This window comes from Alnus glutinosa, chromosome 3, assembly GCF_958979055.1.
Source record: "Alnus glutinosa chromosome 3, dhAlnGlut1.1, whole genome shotgun sequence".
NCBI lineage: Eukaryota > Viridiplantae > Streptophyta > Magnoliopsida > Fagales > Betulaceae > Alnus > Alnus glutinosa.
The window spans coordinates 36,554,212-36,572,277 of NC_084888.1; the positions used below are offsets into that span (position 1 = coordinate 36,554,212).

At 36.2% G+C, this 18,066-nt stretch overlaps 3 protein-coding genes across 3 annotated transcripts; 1 reads left to right on the forward strand and 2 right to left on the reverse strand.

The window, feature by feature from the left end:
- Positions 1 to 219: 219 nt before the first annotated feature.
- Positions 220 to 6,369, forward strand: LOC133863895 (anthranilate synthase alpha subunit 1, chloroplastic). The gene is made up of 11 exons (XM_062300032.1): positions 220 to 534; positions 1,240 to 1,424; positions 1,544 to 1,733; positions 3,167 to 3,318; positions 3,715 to 3,830; positions 3,914 to 4,160; positions 4,274 to 4,330; positions 4,539 to 4,691; positions 4,988 to 5,068; positions 5,499 to 5,585; positions 5,860 to 6,369. Exons 1-11 carry the CDS (start codon positions 339 to 341, stop codon positions 6,181 to 6,183), a joined length of 1,788 nt encoding a protein of 595 aa, XP_062156016.1. The 5' UTR covers positions 220 to 338; the 3' UTR covers positions 6,184 to 6,369.
- Positions 6,370 to 7,189: 820 nt separating this feature from the next.
- On the reverse strand, positions 7,190 to 8,250 carry LOC133864753 (small ribosomal subunit protein bTHXc-like). Its single transcript, XM_062301166.1, has 3 exons — positions 7,876 to 8,250; positions 7,717 to 7,781; positions 7,190 to 7,517 (listed from the first exon to the last, which is right to left on the reverse strand). Exons 1-3 carry the CDS (start codon positions 8,018 to 8,020, stop codon positions 7,425 to 7,427), a joined length of 303 nt encoding a protein of 100 aa, XP_062157150.1. The 5' UTR covers positions 8,021 to 8,250; the 3' UTR covers positions 7,190 to 7,424.
- Positions 8,251 to 10,945: 2,695 nt separating this feature from the next.
- Positions 10,946 to 11,711, reverse strand: LOC133864752 (pleckstrin homology domain-containing protein 1). Its single transcript, XM_062301165.1, has one exon. It carries the CDS (start codon positions 11,578 to 11,580, stop codon positions 11,149 to 11,151), a length of 432 nt encoding a protein of 143 aa, XP_062157149.1. The 5' UTR covers positions 11,581 to 11,711; the 3' UTR covers positions 10,946 to 11,148.
- Positions 11,712 to 18,066: the final 6,355 nt, after the last annotated feature.

Genomic DNA, 18,066 nt, shown 5'->3' on the forward strand with positions numbered 1-18,066 from the left:
TTGTGTGAGAGTTGGGTGAGAATAGGGAAGGATCCTGTAGATTTGTTAATAAATTAAAAATAGTAGTAGGTGAAATTCAAAAAAAGAAACAAAAAATAGAAACAAAAAAGGTTCCCAAAATCTAGAAGTAGAGAAGAGAAAAAGAGAAAGGGGCATAGTAGGAAATACAAGTGGATTACATGCACACCTTTAAATATGAGTCTCAAGCCAATCATCACTCTAACACACTTGCCTCGCCCAGATTCGGTGGCTTTTCTAGTCAGTTAGACTAGAGGCCGAAGCCCAGGCACAAAGGCACAAAAGCACAGCGTCTTCGCTCGGCGGTTTTGATTCTGTGAATGAGCTCTGCCAAGATGCAAAGTTTAGGCGTTTCTCACAGCTTGGTCCCGTCGAGCCACAGGCGGTCTCCGGTCCCGGTCATCGGCATTGCCAGTGGAAGAAGAAGAAGCTCAAGCTCAAGATCAAGCTCGTCGCTTGCGTTCGTCCGTACAGTGAAATGCTGCTCTCTGACAACAAGCTCCTCGTCGTCTTTAGGTAAAATGACGCACTTTCGGGTGTGTTCTTTAAACTGTGTTTGGTTGCCGAGAGAAAAAGAAAAAGAAAATAAAAAAGAGAGGAAAAGAAAATAACAGAAAAGGCCAAAATTTTGTTGGTCGTAAGACTTTTGTTATGGAATGAGAGAACTTTTGGTTTTGAAAAGGGAAAAGATTCTTAGAAGCAAGTGGGTTAGCAACGAAATTCACGCCATTTTCGTGGCAAATGAACGAACTTTTGATTCTAAGTGATTGTGTTTTTCTTTATCTATATTTGATTGGAATTTATGTTTAGCTTCTGCCGAGAAGACGTCGGAAAGGACGGAAGAAAGTTGACTGGTTCTAATTTTATATTCCGAATGTTGTTTCGGATTTAATTGATGGAAGAGGCTTAACATTTTATGTTTCAAGGCTTCACAAATTGTAACGAAAAAAGAATATTCAAATTCTTAATATTCTTGGCTGGCTGGCACATTTTCTCAGTAACCAAATAGAGTTACAAACTTTGTGAAAGCGACGCTATCTCTGTCTGTTTTAATAATATATTTCTAGTGCTCAGACACAAGAGAACTGTTTAACTACTTTGTTAACGCGAACAGGCTTGATGGAGTGGCGGTTTTGGTTTTGCTAAATCACATCTTATAAAAATTTGTGAAAGCGACCGAATTTGCGAATCAAAATTTATGTAATAATTTTGTTATTTCAGTTGATAATGGGACCCAATTCGCCGAAGCTTCTAAAAAGTCAAATCTAGTTCCGCTTTACCGGACCATATTCTCCGACCAGCTTACTCCGGTTCTAGCTTATCGGTGCTTGGTTAAAGAAGACGATCGAGATGCTCCGAGCTTTCTTTTTGAGTCCGTGGAGCCCCATCCTATTGTTTCGACCGTTGTAAGTGTCTCTTGGTTTTGAATTTTTGAATCTCTACAATCATATTTTACAATTAAGTGCTGCCTTTTTTTTTTCTTTTTTTTTTTTTGATGAATAAACTTTTGCATTGAATATATTAGGGGCGTTATAGTATAGTTGGAGCTCAGCCAACGATGGAAATTGTGGCAAAAGAACATAAGGTCACAATAATGGACCATGAGGAAGGGCGTTTAACTGAGGAGTTTGTTGAAGACCCAATGGTGATTCCTAGAAGAATCTCGGAGGAATGGAAACCTCAACTTATTGATGAACTTCCGAATACATTTTGTGGTAAGAGAATTTTGTTGATAATTTATGCTCCATTATACCCAACTTATTGATGAACTTCGAAATACATTTGTGATGAGAAAAATTTGTTGATGACTTGTTTTCCACAAGGAAATGTTGTTAGGTATGACTGGATCATAACTTCATGAGTTAAGATTTTGTGGTGCCATGTGTTTGTTTTTGTTATATTCATATAGTTAAAAAAAGAAAAAAAGAAGATAAACTTATTCTAACAGTTTCCTCAACGTCCCACTTGAATTAGACAAAGAAGTATGATTAGGTATATATAAAGAAAGTATAATAAAGTTTCCATTCTCGTCGACTGTTCTGCTTTTAACAAACTCAGGTTTTGGAGTTATCGGCTCCGACAATCATTTGGGATTGGTCAAAAGAAAGAAAATGCTAAGAATCTCAATAATTGATTGGCACGGCAAATTCTTAGATTCTTTCTCATTACATGTTTGTTGTTTCCTCATTATGGTGCTGAACCTTGTCTTTGGTACAATGTCTCATGGTAATACGACAACGACGTGTCATATGACAAACAGTTGCTTCATTAAGGATGAAATAAGTGATTATTAGATTCTATGAATGTTTCAAGTGATTTATTTATCAGAAAAAAAAAATGAATGTTTCAAGTGATTTAAAATCCTTTAGCAGTATCAAGGGTGCTGTGGACATTAAAACTTATGCAGTCAAATCTCAAAAGGGAGCAATGATCAAGTAGCCATGTAATCATTGCGTACATTTTGAATTTATGGGAAACCTTAATTTCAATTGAGTTTTCTCAATTGGTCAAACATGGAAGATGTGGGGATCATGCATACATTCTGTAACACCCCATTCCCCTAGGAAGACGATATTATGCATCGCTCGAAGAACATAAAGATTCAAGAATTCCATAAACAAAACCTCTACATTTATTAATCTTCTCCAAAAAGGAAAGCTTTCTTTTGTTAAAACAAGCCCCAATTGTATGCCAACTCCTCCCTATTTTCAGGAGTTGTTTCCTAACTTATTTCAAAAATAAAAGATATTTAGTTTTACAAGGAAACGTAAAACTAATCTGCCTGCCAGCTTATAACCACATTTGATTATCAATTTATGGAATTCTTGTATCTTTATGATTTTGATTCGAGCGAGGCATAATATTGTCTTCCTACGGGAAGGGGGGTGTTACACATTCGAGGATTCACCATATGTGTGTAAAAGATAAATGAATGTAGAAGTTTTGGGCATATTTCAATTTAAGATTTTCTCATGTCATGCTCATCATGTTACAAACTGTCAAACCTATGGTAGGTCTCATCTCATAATAAAAATCTAGTACTGCCATTTACTTGATTTTCTGTCACTGGAAGTAAACTGTCCATTGTTGTATTCCTCTTTCTACTTTTGGCAAACCTTGCTTAGTGGTGAATTGCTGTCTTGAATAGGTGGCTGGGTAGGTTATTTCTCATATGATACAGTTCGCTATGTGGAGAAGAAAAAGCTTCCATTCTCTAAGGCACCAAAGGACGATAGAAACCTTGCTGACATACATCTTGGTCTCTATGATGACGTGATTGTTTTTGATCATGTGGAGAAGGTACTCTTATTTTCTTGCATTAATAATGTGAACCTCTTTTAGGTGATAAACATTGTTTGTTTTGATGTTTCCTTGTGTGTAGCATTTTTCTAAGCAATACTTGAATTCTATGAGTAATTATTCTTCAGTCTCCAAATTAAAAGTTTAAAATCTACTTTTTGTCCCTTTGTAGTGCTCGGAAATATTGCGGAATTGGTAATAAATATAGATATACGCGTATACTCTTCCCCAAGATTTTGGTAATAATAAATTGCAACATATTTGATGTCTATATTAAAATACTAATTGTCATCTGTGATGGGTTTTCTCAGAAGTTGGTTGGTAATTACTTTCCTTCCACTTATGTGTCATTAACTTTCTTAATTAAAGGCTTCTTGGTCTTCTGTTCGTATTTAGAAAGCACATGTGATTCACTGGGTGAGGTTAGATCGGTACTCCTCTATTGACAAGGCTTATAAAGACGGAGTGAAACGCTTGGAAGTATTAGTATCCAGAGTTCAAAATATTAACCCGTGAGTAACTATTGCTCTTTTTATGAAAATACTGGAGCTTGTAACATTTTTTACAATTATTTTATTTGATTGTCTATTTTTAGCCCAAAGCTTGCCCCGGGCTTTGTGAAATTAGATACTCGCCGTTTTGGTCCTTCTTTAAAGAAGTCATCCATGACCAGTGAAGAATACAAGAAGGCCGTATTGCAGGCCAAAGAACATATTATGGCAGGAGATATCTTCCAGGTCGTATTGAGTCAACGTTTTGAACGCCGAACATTTGCTGACCCATTTGAAGTTTACAGAGCATTGCGAGTTGTGAACCCAAGTCCATATATGACTTACTTACAAGTTTGTATCTCTTGAGCTTGTTTTAATTGCAGTACCCTGGTTTTATGAGTTTTCTATGTTGTTATGAACTTGCATATTCTGATTTATTCTTTCCAAAAATTGTTCTTAATCAGGCTAGAGGATGTATTCTGGTTGCTTCAAGTCCAGAAATTCTTACGCGTACAAGGAAGGTAAAATTACGACCCTAATTATTTCTAAATTCATTGATTCGAAATCCTTAAACAAAAAGACATGCTCCTTGCTTAGCTTAAATAGGATTTTTCTACCAATAAATTTAAGCAAGTTTGTGGATATGTTTTTATGTGTGGAGAATTTATTATTCTTATTCTCTGAATATTTACAAACAAGGTTATCCATCTTTACAATGTTTATGAACAGAATAAGATTATCAATCGGCCATTGGCCGGCACCGTGAGAAGAGGGAAGACAATTCAAGAAGATCAGATGCTGGAAGCTCAGCTGCTAAGTGATGAAAAGCAATGTGCAGAACACGTCATGCTGGTTGATTTGGGTCGAAATGATGTTGGGAAGGTCTCTTTTAAATCTTATCATATCCTAATTATTCAGACACTTCATGCCACACCTAAAGCTCTTAGGCTCATAGTAGTTCACTTATGTTGGTGTCAATTTAAAAGCAAACATATGAAGCTTCCTTGGTGTCTGTTGTACTGGTGGTTTCTATTTGAAACCCTTGATTGTGGATCATGAAAGTTGTTTGATTTTCCATAAACATAACTTCTCTTTTTATGTTTTGCTACCAAGGGCATGACTTTTCTTCTAGATGTTAGCTGCATAAATCTTGTCTTGTAACATGATTCTTGATGTAGGTCTCAAAATATGGTTCCGTGAAGGTGGAAAAGGTTATGAATGTTGAACGGTATTCCCATGTGATGCACATAAGTTCCACGGTGAGAATTCGTGCATTAGTGTTTAGTGTTGGTTGAATTGTAAAATGATGTTTCTGTTTCTTTTAGAGAATTATCTGCATAATGCATACATAACATGCTACTGTGTCATCTATTCTGGTTTTCCTTCTGTAACAACTTGATAGTAAAGTAGGAGAGAAACCTAGAGTTAAAGAAACCTACATGATTTGACTTCCTGTGCACATTTGGCATTTCAGATATTTAGTGAACTAAAATCAATTTCTTTTGTTTTTATCAGCAGTTTGCATCTGTTTTTATTTTGTAACATTTACATTATATTTTTGTATTGACTTTCCTAAGTTGAGATAAACTTAGGGTTTTGCTAAAGTTCCTTTTTCCAATTATCATATTCATGCTAGTGATTATAGTGGACATTATAAAGCAATGTGACATGCTGATTTATCTTATACAGGTTACTGGAGAGTTGCAAGATCATCTCACTTGCTGGGATGCCCTGCGTGCTGCATTGCCTGTCGGAACTGTTAGTGGAGCACCAAAGGTTTATAGTTATTTTTGCTCGTTTCCAATCTTTTCATTTACCTATTTCCTGCATATTTGGTTCTAAATCTATGACAAAGTGCTGCCAAAACAATGTGGGCTGGTGACTCTTAGATAGTTCATCACTATTTTTGGGCTTGTTTTTATTTTCATATTCTGATTGTGTATGCTATATTGCTATCCACAAGCACTATTGCCAAGTTTCTAGAATTACATTCTCTGATCAAGGTACTCTTTCCCTCTATGTTCTGGTTGTCATCGACGATCGGATTCAGGTCAGGGCCATGGAAATAATCGATGATTTGGAAGTAACTCGGCGCGGGCCATACAGCGGTGGATTCGGAAGTGTTTCTTTTTCTGGAGACATGGACATCGCCCTAGCTCTAAGGACAATTGTGTTCCCCACAGGAACCCGATATGACACCATGTATTCATACAAGGATGCAACCAAGCGCCAGGAATGGGTTGCTAACCTTCAAACTGGTGCTGGTATTGTGGCTGACAGTAATCCTGACGACGAACAACAGGAATGCCAGAACAAGGCTGCTGGTCTCGCCCGTGCCATCGACTTGGCTGAATCGACTTTTGTTGACACATGATGTTGAGCTTTACCAACCGATGAAATGGGAGTTCAATGGTGACCCAAGAATAAGAAATCGCAACCTCCTTTATATCGACAGTTGCTTGGGTTGGAGAGGAAAATATGCAAGAGAAATTTGACTATGTACCTACCGAACTTTGCTTTCATAGCAATATCTAATAAAACCTTAGTAGAATTCAAATTATGTCGTACTGTGCATCTCATTTTACCGTCCAAATTTTATTTTGTTATATCTAATTGTATATATAGCTCCAAGTTATTTAAAAAAATTAAATGACTTACTAATATATACACCATTTTATATTACAACAGTGATGCAAAATGTTAATACAACAGTGACTTGGGTACCCGGTTGAGCTACCTCTAATGTCTAAGTTAGTATGAGAAGGAAGAAGAAAAAAAATGTAATTCTAAAAGATGGGGGAAAATTATATCCACTTTTATTGTCTTTTCCTTGGCGGGGCTATAAAGATTTCTGCCTAAAACCTGATATAACTATTGGCAATTCTCTCTCAAGAATATTGAGAGGTTATTTGACGTGGCTAAGCAATTTACTTTACGTGAAAAGAAGGGAATCGTGTGCTCTTTGGCCCTAGGTAGACTGCCTCCCAAGCTACGTTGGGCTATTGGAGCTGAGCTAATCCAAATGGCCTTAGCGAGACTCTAAATCCTTTGGTAGGGATGGTTCAATGAAGTCATTGAACCCGAGAACCCTGGATAGACAGGGTCTTATAGGCCTTTTCTATAGCAACTTAGCTATAATTTTTAGCGAATGGGTGAGTTCTCAACTTGTTGACTTAAGAGACGGATCATCTCCGATTGAAACTAACTGGAAAGGAGCCAATCCTTTATAAATAAATAGCAAAATTGTGAAATAAAATATAAAAAAACAATTTTGCCCTCTATATATAAAAGACCGACTTGTCTTCGGTTGGTTTATTAAGAACTCTGTGAGGACCCGTACACCACAAAATATTGTGAATACACCAAAAACAACTTGATAGACAAAAAGGATACAATATTGTGAAGTAACACACATGCAAGACTCAAAATGAAGAAGAAACAAGAAACAGCGCCCGCACACACTCAAATTGCTTTGATTTGCAAATTAAAAATCCATAGAAGCAATGGTGTGAACAGTAGAATGAATTCCGGTGTCAAAATTTACACGAAAATGAAAAACAGAGCTCAGCATCGTTAATTACAAAACAAGGACTCATCAACCTCAATCTTCACAACCTAATCATCATCGAACCGATCTTTCTTAGGCTGCGACGGAGGCATCGGAGGCTTCGGTGGACCCCTCCCCTTCTTCTTGTCCCGAGGCCTCGCCTGTTGATACAGAATCAAAACCCAAACATCCTCAAACTAAAAAAGAGTGTTTCATATTCCCCCCAATTATGATTTTCACAGTTATGTTTTCTATAATTTTCCCGGGTTTTCTCATCAACCAAACAGAGGACAAAAATCTTCATTTACAAAAAAAAAAAAAAAAAAAAAAAAAAAAAATCATTAGTTGAAGAAAACTCACATTTCCAAAAGAGTGCGCAAAGCGCTTGCCTTTGGCAGTCTTTCTGTCACCTCTGCCACAGTAAACTGAAACCAAACAAATCAAGAAATTAGGACACAAAATGAAAATAAAACAAACAAATTACATGTTCATATATGTGTTTATACGCGATACACGTACTTAATGGTGGTGTTGGACTTGTTGCAGAGAGTGAAATAGAATCGGGGCATTTGGGGTTTGGAAGAGAAAGGGTTTCTGACTGAGAGAACGATAAACTGGGGGCCAGAGATGGAATTGGAAGTGATACCAGAAGCAGAGAAGCCATGACAGAATTCAAAGGGACATGCGGAAAATGATTATAAGCGGCTAAACCTTCCCAAAGACGTCGTCGTCGTCGTTAAGCCAGTGAGGCCTCAACGTTCTCTATATTTCACACGGTAATCGATGTGAAACAGTGAAAGCCGCGAAAGTTCTTGAAAGTTCTTCGTTTTTCTTAAACGACAGCAAGTTTCAGTCATTTACTACGTGAACATCATTTGATTCTTGAGATCTGAGACTGAGACCCTCGTAGTCGTCTATTAATTTCTCTAGACGACAAGGATTTTTGGTTAAACGTTGTCGTGTCCAGAGAATAATGAGTCATGACTCCATTTTCATTTTCACTAATTTGTTACGGCATAAAGTTTTTTGGAAAATATTTTTCCCTATTTAGTGTAACAAAAAATATTGATATAATTAACTGAAACAGGCCTAAAATGTTTTAGGCTTTTAACAAACTCCCAACTCCCAAGGCATTTGAGTAGGTATGAAATTCCCCTCTTTTAATTTAGCTAGACAACACCAATGTTTGGGCTCAAGATTGCTGTGTCCAAAGCATAAACTACTTAATTTTGATTTTTACTAATTTGTTCAAGCATAATATTTACTAAAAAGTATTTTCATATTTTTAGTATTTGGCATAAGCGAAAAATCCAAACCAATGCAAAAGGAAAACTAAGATATAAATTTGTGAGAAAAAATTGGGTGTATTTTAAAATAAATAATGATTCATTGCCACATTTCTATACAACTTTTCATTACCTTGCTTATGTGGCAAAGTGTTCTCCCACCTTTTTTTAAAAAAAAAAAAAAAAAAAAAAACTCAAAAAGTAATAATGGACCACCTTGCCACATAGACAAGGTGATAAAAAGTTGTATAAAAAAGTAGCAATGAATCATTGAGAATATCTTCAATCCGGTCCGAGGAGAAATTAGGCATTTTTTGTCTTCCAATAAAAGGTTGACACATAAGCATGGAACAAAAAAAATCAAATAGAACAAAATAGACGACCATTTCTTCAATGCATGCTAAAAAACAAAATACCCTCTGTTCTTCAACACCGGTCAATCGCCACCCAAATCCGAATGTTGCCACCGCCGACACCGCCCAGGCCCAAGTTGAACGCTGCCGAAGCTGTCCAGGCTTGAGCCAAACGCCACCGACGCTGCCCAGGCCCAAATTGAAAGTCGCTGACGCTGCCTCCTCCACTGATCGTCGTCGCCCAATCGGAACGCTGCCCAGGCCCGAATGCCGCCGCCCATGCCGCGCCGGGACTTCTGAGAAAAACCCACACCGGTAACTCTCCCGTGTGGAATTTTCTCTGTCTGTGTTCTCTCTCTCTCTCTCTCTCATTTTATGTCCATCTCTCTTTGAATTTTTTTGGTTTTTTTTTTTTTTTTTTTCTCTTCATAATTCATTTTCGGTCTCTGTTGTATAATCTAAAGGAAACAATTTTTTTTTTTTTTTTGGGGTATAATTTAAAGGAAACAGAAATGCTCATATGCACACAAGGTGTATGATGAAATGCCTCACCCACACCGGTGGAGAAGCAGTGGTCTAGTCTGGGCGGATGGTGAACCTGATTTGGGTAAATGGTGTTGGCGACGGCTTTGGCAGCGTGGTCCAGTTCGGACGGTGATTTGGCGATCGGCGGATGGGCGACGGGCGGATGTGAATTGGGGCAGTGGGTTTTTCTTTCTTTTTTAGAACACAAATATGGGAGTTGTAGGAGGGATCGAGTACTTCAGCATCATTTCATATTTTTTTTTTTAGCTGATGTGTCAAGTGATTATTGGTGGGCATAAACCCACTGGTTTCTGCCACTGCCGTATAAAAGGGACTCTCTGAATCATTACTATTTTAAAATTTGGCTTTGTAGGTGTTTAACACTTTTGTGTACTCCTTTTTTGATATAATAAAATCTCTTCCTGTTGTTGCCCTGTTGACGCAGGTAAATTGTCGAACCACGTAAATCTTCTTGTCTTTCGTTTTGTTTTGTTTTTTTTTTTTTTTTTTAAAGACTATATCACGTTTGTTCCGCTTGAGTGTTTGTGAGAAATTCGCGACTTTTAGCACCATATGTCACCAAGGACCTCCATCTGATATATATATATATATATCTGCTTTTATGATTTGCAGAAACAGATCAAGGTGAATCCCAAACACAGCTACTGCCACATAATTTAGATTAGAAGTTGATCAGAAGCTAGCAACAAGCAAGGCAATTGAGAACATATGGTACAGACTGGTAAATGATCTACTGATGTATGGAAGAAAACCTCTCGATTCCAACCCAACACCAAGAAAATTTAAACTGAAGTTTTTGTTACTAAAGCAATTGGCTTCAAGTGGGTACACTTCAGAAATGGAATAACAAGTTTCCTACAGTTAAAAAAACAAAAAGAAACATAGTAAACTCATCAAACAGCTTGATTTATCTGATTCTTTTGGTTGAAAAAAAGGTATTAAAACTGCCTATTGAACCCATATCTCTTTCTAATACTAACCCACTATCAAGGAGATCAAACAACCTAGAAAAGAGGCATTAAGTGATGAAGAAGACAAGGAGAATCATCAATGACTGAAAGAGATGGACATATTCAGAGATGCCACATTGTTCCTTGCAGAAGTCCCATTCCTTTCAATAAGAAAGCTCATTTCCTCACCTTCAAGATATTCAATTGAATAAATATTGCATAGAACTAATACCAGAACACAAATTACCTTGCTCCTCGCCCTCACAAAGATGGTTCCCAATTTCCCTAGTCTCTGACGGCTCTGCCCAAAATTCAGCTATTTCTCTTTATTCTTGTATATAAAAGTGTATGTAATTCAGCTGGATGAAGTATGAATAAAGCTAATTCAAGCATGAAACAAGCAACCCTAACAATTCGCAAAGAATCGAAAGATAAAACCATGAATTCAACAAAATTGAACATAAAAAGAAATTCACTGCAATTGAAGATCTGATGACCGATCATTACCAAACAGAGAGCGTATTCTTACAAAAGATCACACACAAGAAACGATCCGAATCAATATACAAAAGCAAAGACACAGGCACCACAAAATCCACCAAATTATCCACGACTGAAAATACAAAGACCGAGCTCACCTAGTTGGCTTGCTAAATCTCACCGCTTGCTATCGTAATCGACGATCTCGGAATCGGTAACCGACCTGGAGTGCTGCACTATGGACCGTCCGATGGAGTTGATCCAGTCCTCCTTCTCCTTCTCTGAGTCGGCGATGAAGTACATGGTCTCGGCCCGGGTGGAGAGCTCGAAGGCGTACTGTTTGTTGAGGACGTCCTCGGCGCCCTTAACTGTGAGGCAGCTGGCCACTGGGATGACGCCACGTGGCGTGGAGACGCGGGTGACGGTGGATTCCTTGAACCAGAAGAGCTTGCCTTGCTTAAGCACGAACCAGCGGCGGCGCCACGTCTTGATGTACTCGCCTTGCTTCATCAGCCACCCGGTGCGCTCCGGGTTCGACCAGAACTCCACGCCGTCGTAGTTACTGGGCTTCTCCGCCTGGCCCGTCGCGGCCCGCCACAGGCTCGCCATCGGACTTTGGGGTTTCCGGGTTCGGGTTTGGGTTAAGATCGTTGAATGATCGTTGGTGAAGCTGAATTATGGAAAGTGATTGAAGAGAAGAAAGAGAAAGCTGTCTGTGCCGGACAGAATTTTGGGTTTTTTTTTGGGTTGTATTTGAGAAAAATCATATTTACCCCTAATTTTTCATCTTATTTGAATTTAGGCCTTAGATTTTTAATTGAAAAAATAAGATCCTTAAGTTTTATCTAAATTTTAAATTGATCCTTCTATTACTTTACCATAAAAATTAACGATTTTTCATTTGAAACTCTAGAGTCCATATTAGTACCAAATACAAGATGTCAACGAGTCAACATCCATGTTAACATTAAAGTTAACGGTTTTTTTTTTCTCTAATGTTAAAAATCTAGAAGATTGAAATGACAGAAGAAGTTGGTTTTTGTTTTTAGAGTTGAGTCTTTTTTAATTTTTTTTTAATGAATGATTTGACGCTTAATAATGTGGCATTATTATTAGATGCTTATATGAATGTTGATGTACTAATTGAGACATACATGACATACGACAAACTATTAATTTTGAAGAAAAAAGTGACAGAAAAACCCATTTAAAATTCGTACAAAAATTAAAGGCCATATTCTTGAAATTAAAAATTCAATAACTAAATTCAAATAAAATAAAAATTTAAGAGTTAAATATAATTATTTTCCTTTTAGTTTTTCTTTTGTTTTATTTGTTTTTGTTTCTTTTGGATAAATGTGTGAATGTACCCGTCAAAATTTGTATATTTGTGAATAGCCCCTTTTTTTGAGAAACGAATCCCTTAACTTTTTTTTTTTTTTTTTTTTTCCTTAGTTATAAGTTATACATGTTTTCGGTGGGAGTCTGGATCCATCGGGTACCTGATGACCAACCATCCAAATCCTGCCATTTGGCACCTAAAAATCACACCGCCAACCCTAAACCCCCACCCACCAAGCTTTAAATAACGAAGTTCACCTCAAGTGCCGTACGCCATGCGTTTCTGCTATCCTCTCGATCTTGTCTTCTCTACCTCTCCTCTGAAATCCTAACCCTAACCTCATTCTCTCAAAAATTGCGCCCTTCGCCTCCTTCAGACAGCCTCTTTTTCCTTCAGATACCTCTACGCCTAACAAATGGATTGAGAGACCACGGTGCGCGAGTTGCGGCGGACCGGGGGAAGGATCGCCTGGTCCGCCTCAACTCGCTCACGATGGTCTTGCCTCTCTCTGGAGCCCGATTCACGACAACGCGTGCTTAGATTTGAATTCACATACCTGAATTCTTAATCTTTGAAGGTAAAAGTCTTACTTTTTGAAATACACAGACTCGCGCATGTGATTTTGAATTTTGCATTGCTAATTTTGATTAAGTAGTTATCACGAATGGAGGAACTGATCAAATATATTGGAGATTTTGGTTCTTCTTAATGTTCGTTTGGGTCCTAATTCTTTCTGTGTGCTTCGGAATTGCTTGCAACATAAACACGATTAAAACTAAACCTCCTTTATAGATGTTTGAGATGGGCTTTTGGCTCTGGCTGTTTAACTTCGATTGCTAATTGGATTAGTCAGAGTAATATTTCAAATTCAAAACCTGATTTGTATGGAGATCTCAAGCATTGGCTCCCTATGGCGATCGTTCCAATTGGATCGTGCACTACTACTGCGCTAGTACCGCCTCGTTGCCGAGGAATTGGAGAAAGCCGGAATTGCTATAGTGAGATTGTGAATTCATCTCTGGTTTTCACCCTTTTCTGTGATTCTCGTCTGCTTGGAATGGCTCGCCATGCGGTTTGTACGGATTGAATTTAATCTGTTCTAATTGGACTTTGCATGTTGAAAACTTTGGAAAGAAAATACCATTAGTTGAATAACCTTCCTACCTGTTGTAGTAGAAACGCTTGGGGGTATATTTCGGGGGTGAGAATGCAAAGATTGATAAATAAAAGGTTAAATACCTTTTTGTTCCTTGTGGTCAAGCCCAAATAAAAAAAGTTGTTCAGTTTTAAAAAGTTTCACATGTGTGACTTGTCGTTAATGAAAAAATTCAGGTAGTATTTCCATTTGGTCCATTTGGCCTGCGTCTATGTTTTTAATGACTATTCACGTTACTCCCTTGAAATGCTTATACATGTCCCTCTTACATATTTCGTCCAATTTAAATTACTACCATCTTATGTGGCCCACCTATTAATATTATAGGTGATATTTAGGGTTTTAATGTCATGTATGACGAAGAAACCAAAATAATAAAAAATTTATACAACGGATGGATGGTTTAGCCACTCCCAATGGGTTGGGAGTGGTTCGCGGCCACCTTCAAAGGTTTCTTGGACTACTCAATCACCCCCTGTTTTCAATTTTATTTTTTCTTTTCTTTGGTAATCAAAATTCTAATTACTCTACGAGACAATAACCATTTTTTACTAATAATTGCGAATTGTGTAACAAGTTAATTTTCACTCAAAAAAAAAAAAATTAATTTATTTAAGCTTAAATATAAGAATAACTGCATTATTTAATATTGTATATAGATTTAGATAATGATCCAAAAACGCTTATTACTTTATATGCGTATAGCGGATAATAACCGTATTTAATAACTGCGTGGATGTGGATATCTGAAAATGATAGCTGCATTTTGCGGATATTGCTAATAACCGTATTTGTATCTGCATTTTCACCCTCACCAAATACTCAATCATGCATTTTTTTAGTTTTAATTGTGCCAATGCATGTCTGTTGCATTTGAATCCAAAATAGCTACTTGGGATTTTAGATTTTGCAATTTAATTTTTCATAAATTTAAGTCTAATATGAGATTTACTTTTTTAATTTTTTAAGAAATATGAGATTTACTTGACTACAATAGACATGACAAGAAAATTATATATAATAGCTTAGCTAAACTAAAATAAAGCATCTTACATCAATATTGATGGAATCTCAAATATTTTCGTATAAATTAATGAAAGCACATAGTTTGTTTTTGAAACTAGATTGTTTAGCTGCGTTTAAATGGTGGATTATAGCGCATAAAATATACAAAAATGATATAGATGGAATGCAACTACGTAATACCAAATGAGAGAAATTAACTAAAACTTGGTTCGTAAATGCATTTTTAATAAAAAAAGTTTCAAGTTTATCCTTAGAATTAAAAAAAAGTATGTGCTTCACACAAAGTAAATGAAATATTTTTATAGACTGAATAGAAAGAATTTGTCTTTAGAAAAAAGAGAAATGATCCTTACACTCATTTCTCACAACAGCCTCACAACAAGCTGACGTGGCTGGTAGTATTTTATTATTTTTTTACAAAAAGAAAAGAAAAGAAAACAAAAAGTAATAAAATATTACCAGCCACGTCAGCTTGTTGTGAGGCTGTTGTGAGAAATGAGTGTAGGGATCATTTCTTTATTAAAAAAAAAAAAAAAAAAAAAAAAAAAAAAGTGCTACCAACCCCTGTGCGAAATTGAAAAACTAGTAAATAAAAAAGAAAATGTGTTTCTTATTAGCTAAAATTGAGATGCTATGGTTAATATATGCTCCTCCAGCCCTAAATAGTAATTAGGATTCTCTCAAATTATTTGTTCGAATTTAAGAAAATTCGGACAGGTAATTGTAAGAGACCATTTATGAGATTCACCTGACCAAATAAAAATTGGGTTGCCTAATCACTTATCTGGTTAGGTTGGTCCTATAAGTGGTTTCTCACAATCATTTGCTCAAATTATTTCAAATTCAAACAAATAATTTGAGAGGATCATGATCCAAATAGTAAAGCCTCCCTTTGGATTAAGTCGGCACGGGTTGGCAATTTCTCTGAATTGCTGGAGAGTTTTTTTTTTAATAATCCAGGCGATTAGATGCATCTAACGGTTGGAACATGAAACTTGCCTTTTGTGTTATCGAGGCAACTCAAATCTCACATTTTCTTCCAAACCCTTTTCCACTTCTTATTTAACACGTAAAAAATCAAAGATAAAGCTTTACAGTCTGAATTGCTATGTAAGTATTCTTGAAAAATAGTTGAAAACAGATGCAAGACTCTTCCTTTCCACCTCTTTTTTCTATTTTTTTTTTTTTTAATTTTTTTAATTTTTTATTAAAGAGTGACAGTGTCGCATTTTTATTGGGCAGGCGTAACAACCTAACGGTTTCTGTCAAGTTAGTGGACGAAAATTGACTTTAGGGAGTAAATTGTCATTATCGCCCACTACAAGAACCTATCAGTTAATTTTTATAATACATAAAATAATTTGTAATTTAGATGAATCACAAAGATCAATAGTATTATGGAGGCAACCCAAATCTCACATTTTCTTTCAAACCCTTTTCCACACCCTTTTCCACATCTTCTTTAACACGTAAAAAATCAAAGATAAAGCTCTGTGGTCTGAATTGCTCTGTAAGTATTCTTGAAAAAAAGTTGGAAACAGATGCAAGACTCTTCCTTTCCTCCTCTCTTTTCTATTTTTTTTTTTTTTTTAAATTTCTTTTAAATTTTAAATAGATTTATATTTTTATATTAAAGAGTGACACATGTTGCATTTTTATTAGATTGACGTGACAATTTAACAGTTTCTGTAAAGTTGGTAAACAAAAATTAACTTCACGGAATAAATTGTCATTATCACCTATTACAAGGATCTCTGAGTTAATTTTTATAAAACGTAAAATGATTTTTAATTTAAATAAACTATAGTTTTCCATTATTTAATTATTTATTGTGAGCTTAGTAGTTGGTACTTCTCTATTACGTTCTCTGTTTTGGTACACTATAGATCAGTGGCGGGGCCCTTGGTGTACACCTCATGCCTCATGGCTCTTGTCATGGCTGACATCTAAAAAAAAAAAAAAAAAATAGAGAGAAATGCTAGATTCTAGACCAAGCCACATGGCACACCGTCAGCATTTTTAGATTACTCTTACCTTTTTTATAGTAGGATCTACCATTTCTCAATTGAAGCGTGCCGTGCAAGAAGCCAATAGAACCTACACGAATGCACTAAGCTTCTTTCCCTTGAGTGCTTGCGACACTCACAATCGACCTAATAACGTACCTTTTTCTTTTTTCACTTTAAACCATCCACTTATATTCTCTTTGCTGCCGGCCCAAAAAGTAAAAAAGAAGAAGCAACTTCGATCTCTTTGCTGTTCAAGTGCAATTGTGATTCATGCATGGATAATCACTATTTTACATAAATAATAGTATGATTTTAATTTTGATGTGTGCAGGATTATGATATCATCCGATTGTTCCTTCAACTTCCATTGAAAAATAATGATTGTTAGTTTTCTTCTTTTCTCCGTGGTCGATGAGAAGATACCTCACCTAGTCACCTTGGTTATTCTCTTGAGCTAGAAGTTAGCCATCAAATATTACATCCTTAATTGACAAGTTCATAATCACCATCTCCTTGGAGAATGGGGAGGATAACTTACTAGGGTTAAGCCAATTAAACAGCATAAAAATATATATTAGGGTAAAGCTAACTGAACAATATGGAAATAAGAACTCTAATCCAAACTTACTTTTAATCTGCATGGCATATCGAAAACAATGACATTTTTGCATCTGAACACAACGAATTCTCTACATTTTTAAAATTACGAGCATTCCGCCCTTGTCAAAAGCACCACATTAAACATAATAGAGCCAATTAACCTCCATACTATCATAAGTACTGTACCACACCCTACTTGTCCTCTCCAATTGACCTACACATCGATCACCCAGTGCTTAACTTGTGCGTCAAGAACCATGTAGTTCTTGATTGTATGGTTGTAATGAAGTTAAACTACTGGCCTGCTAGTATTAAGTAGCATTCAACTTACAGATTCACTTCAGAAGTGACGCATAGTGTTGCTCTCTAAAATGAAAGGGTTTTTTTTTTTTTTTTTTTTGGTTCATTGGTTGCACAACAACGCATGTTCTAAGAATAGAGACAATTGTGTGGAATATGGGTAGACTTTTTTGGCCTAGTGCTCCATTAATCAATCATCATTAGTTTATATTTCTTAGGTGGAACAAATGCTGCTCATTGAGTTGTGCAATTAAGTTACAGAGTATGTTGGAAATGACCTTTCCAATCTCCAATTATTTATTTATTTATTTTTAATTAGATCGAAAAATAGGTGAAAAGGCTTTTTTTACCCATTTTTTTTTAATATAAAAATTTACTCCTAATTAAATTTTTCATTTTTCTAAAAAATGACCCGCATTGAGTCACCTTGTGACCCCGCTGTGTAAAGAGAATATGGGAACATATCATGTAGGTCCAAGCTAGGCCATAACTCTTTGATGCTTGTGGCCGCATGTGATTCCCTGTCAGTCGCAGAAGTGGAGTGTTAGAAAATATGTCATATTTCTCAAGACCCATGAGATGAAAAAAATGAGAAGACAGAAAAATTAAATCAATCACATATGACATTAAGATTTAAGTGGTTCCCTCAATATGAAATATGT

What these genes read in the sequence shown, in the direction of transcription:
- LOC133864753 (XM_062301166.1), bottom strand. Translation starts at nt 8,020, where the DNA reads ATGGCTTCTCTGCTTCTGGTATCACTTCCAATTCCATCTCTGGCCCCC. An exon ending in AAGTCCAACACCACCATTAA is followed by an intron (nt 7,782 to 7,875) that starts GTACGTGTATCG and finishes GTTTGGTTTCAG; the next exon opens with TTTACTGTGGCAGAGGTGAC. An exon ending in TTGCGCACTCTTTTGGAAAT is followed by an intron (nt 7,518 to 7,716) that starts GTGAGTTTTCTT and finishes CTGTATCAACAG; the next exon opens with GCGAGGCCTCGGGACAAGAA.
- LOC133863895 (XM_062300032.1), top strand. Translation starts at nt 339, where the DNA reads ATGAGCTCTGCCAAGATGCAAAGTTTAGGCGTTTCTCACAGCTTGGTC. An exon ending in ACTTCCGAATACATTTTGTG is followed by an intron (nt 1,734 to 3,166) that starts GTAAGAGAATTT and finishes TGTCTTGAATAG; the next exon opens with GTGGCTGGGTAGGTTATTTC. An exon ending in AGAGTTCAAAATATTAACCC is followed by an intron (nt 3,831 to 3,913) that starts GTGAGTAACTAT and finishes GTCTATTTTTAG; the next exon opens with CCCAAAGCTTGCCCCGGGCT.
- LOC133864752 (XM_062301165.1), bottom strand. Translation starts at nt 11,580, where the DNA reads ATGGCGAGCCTGTGGCGGGCCGCGACGGGCCAGGCGGAGAAGCCCAGT.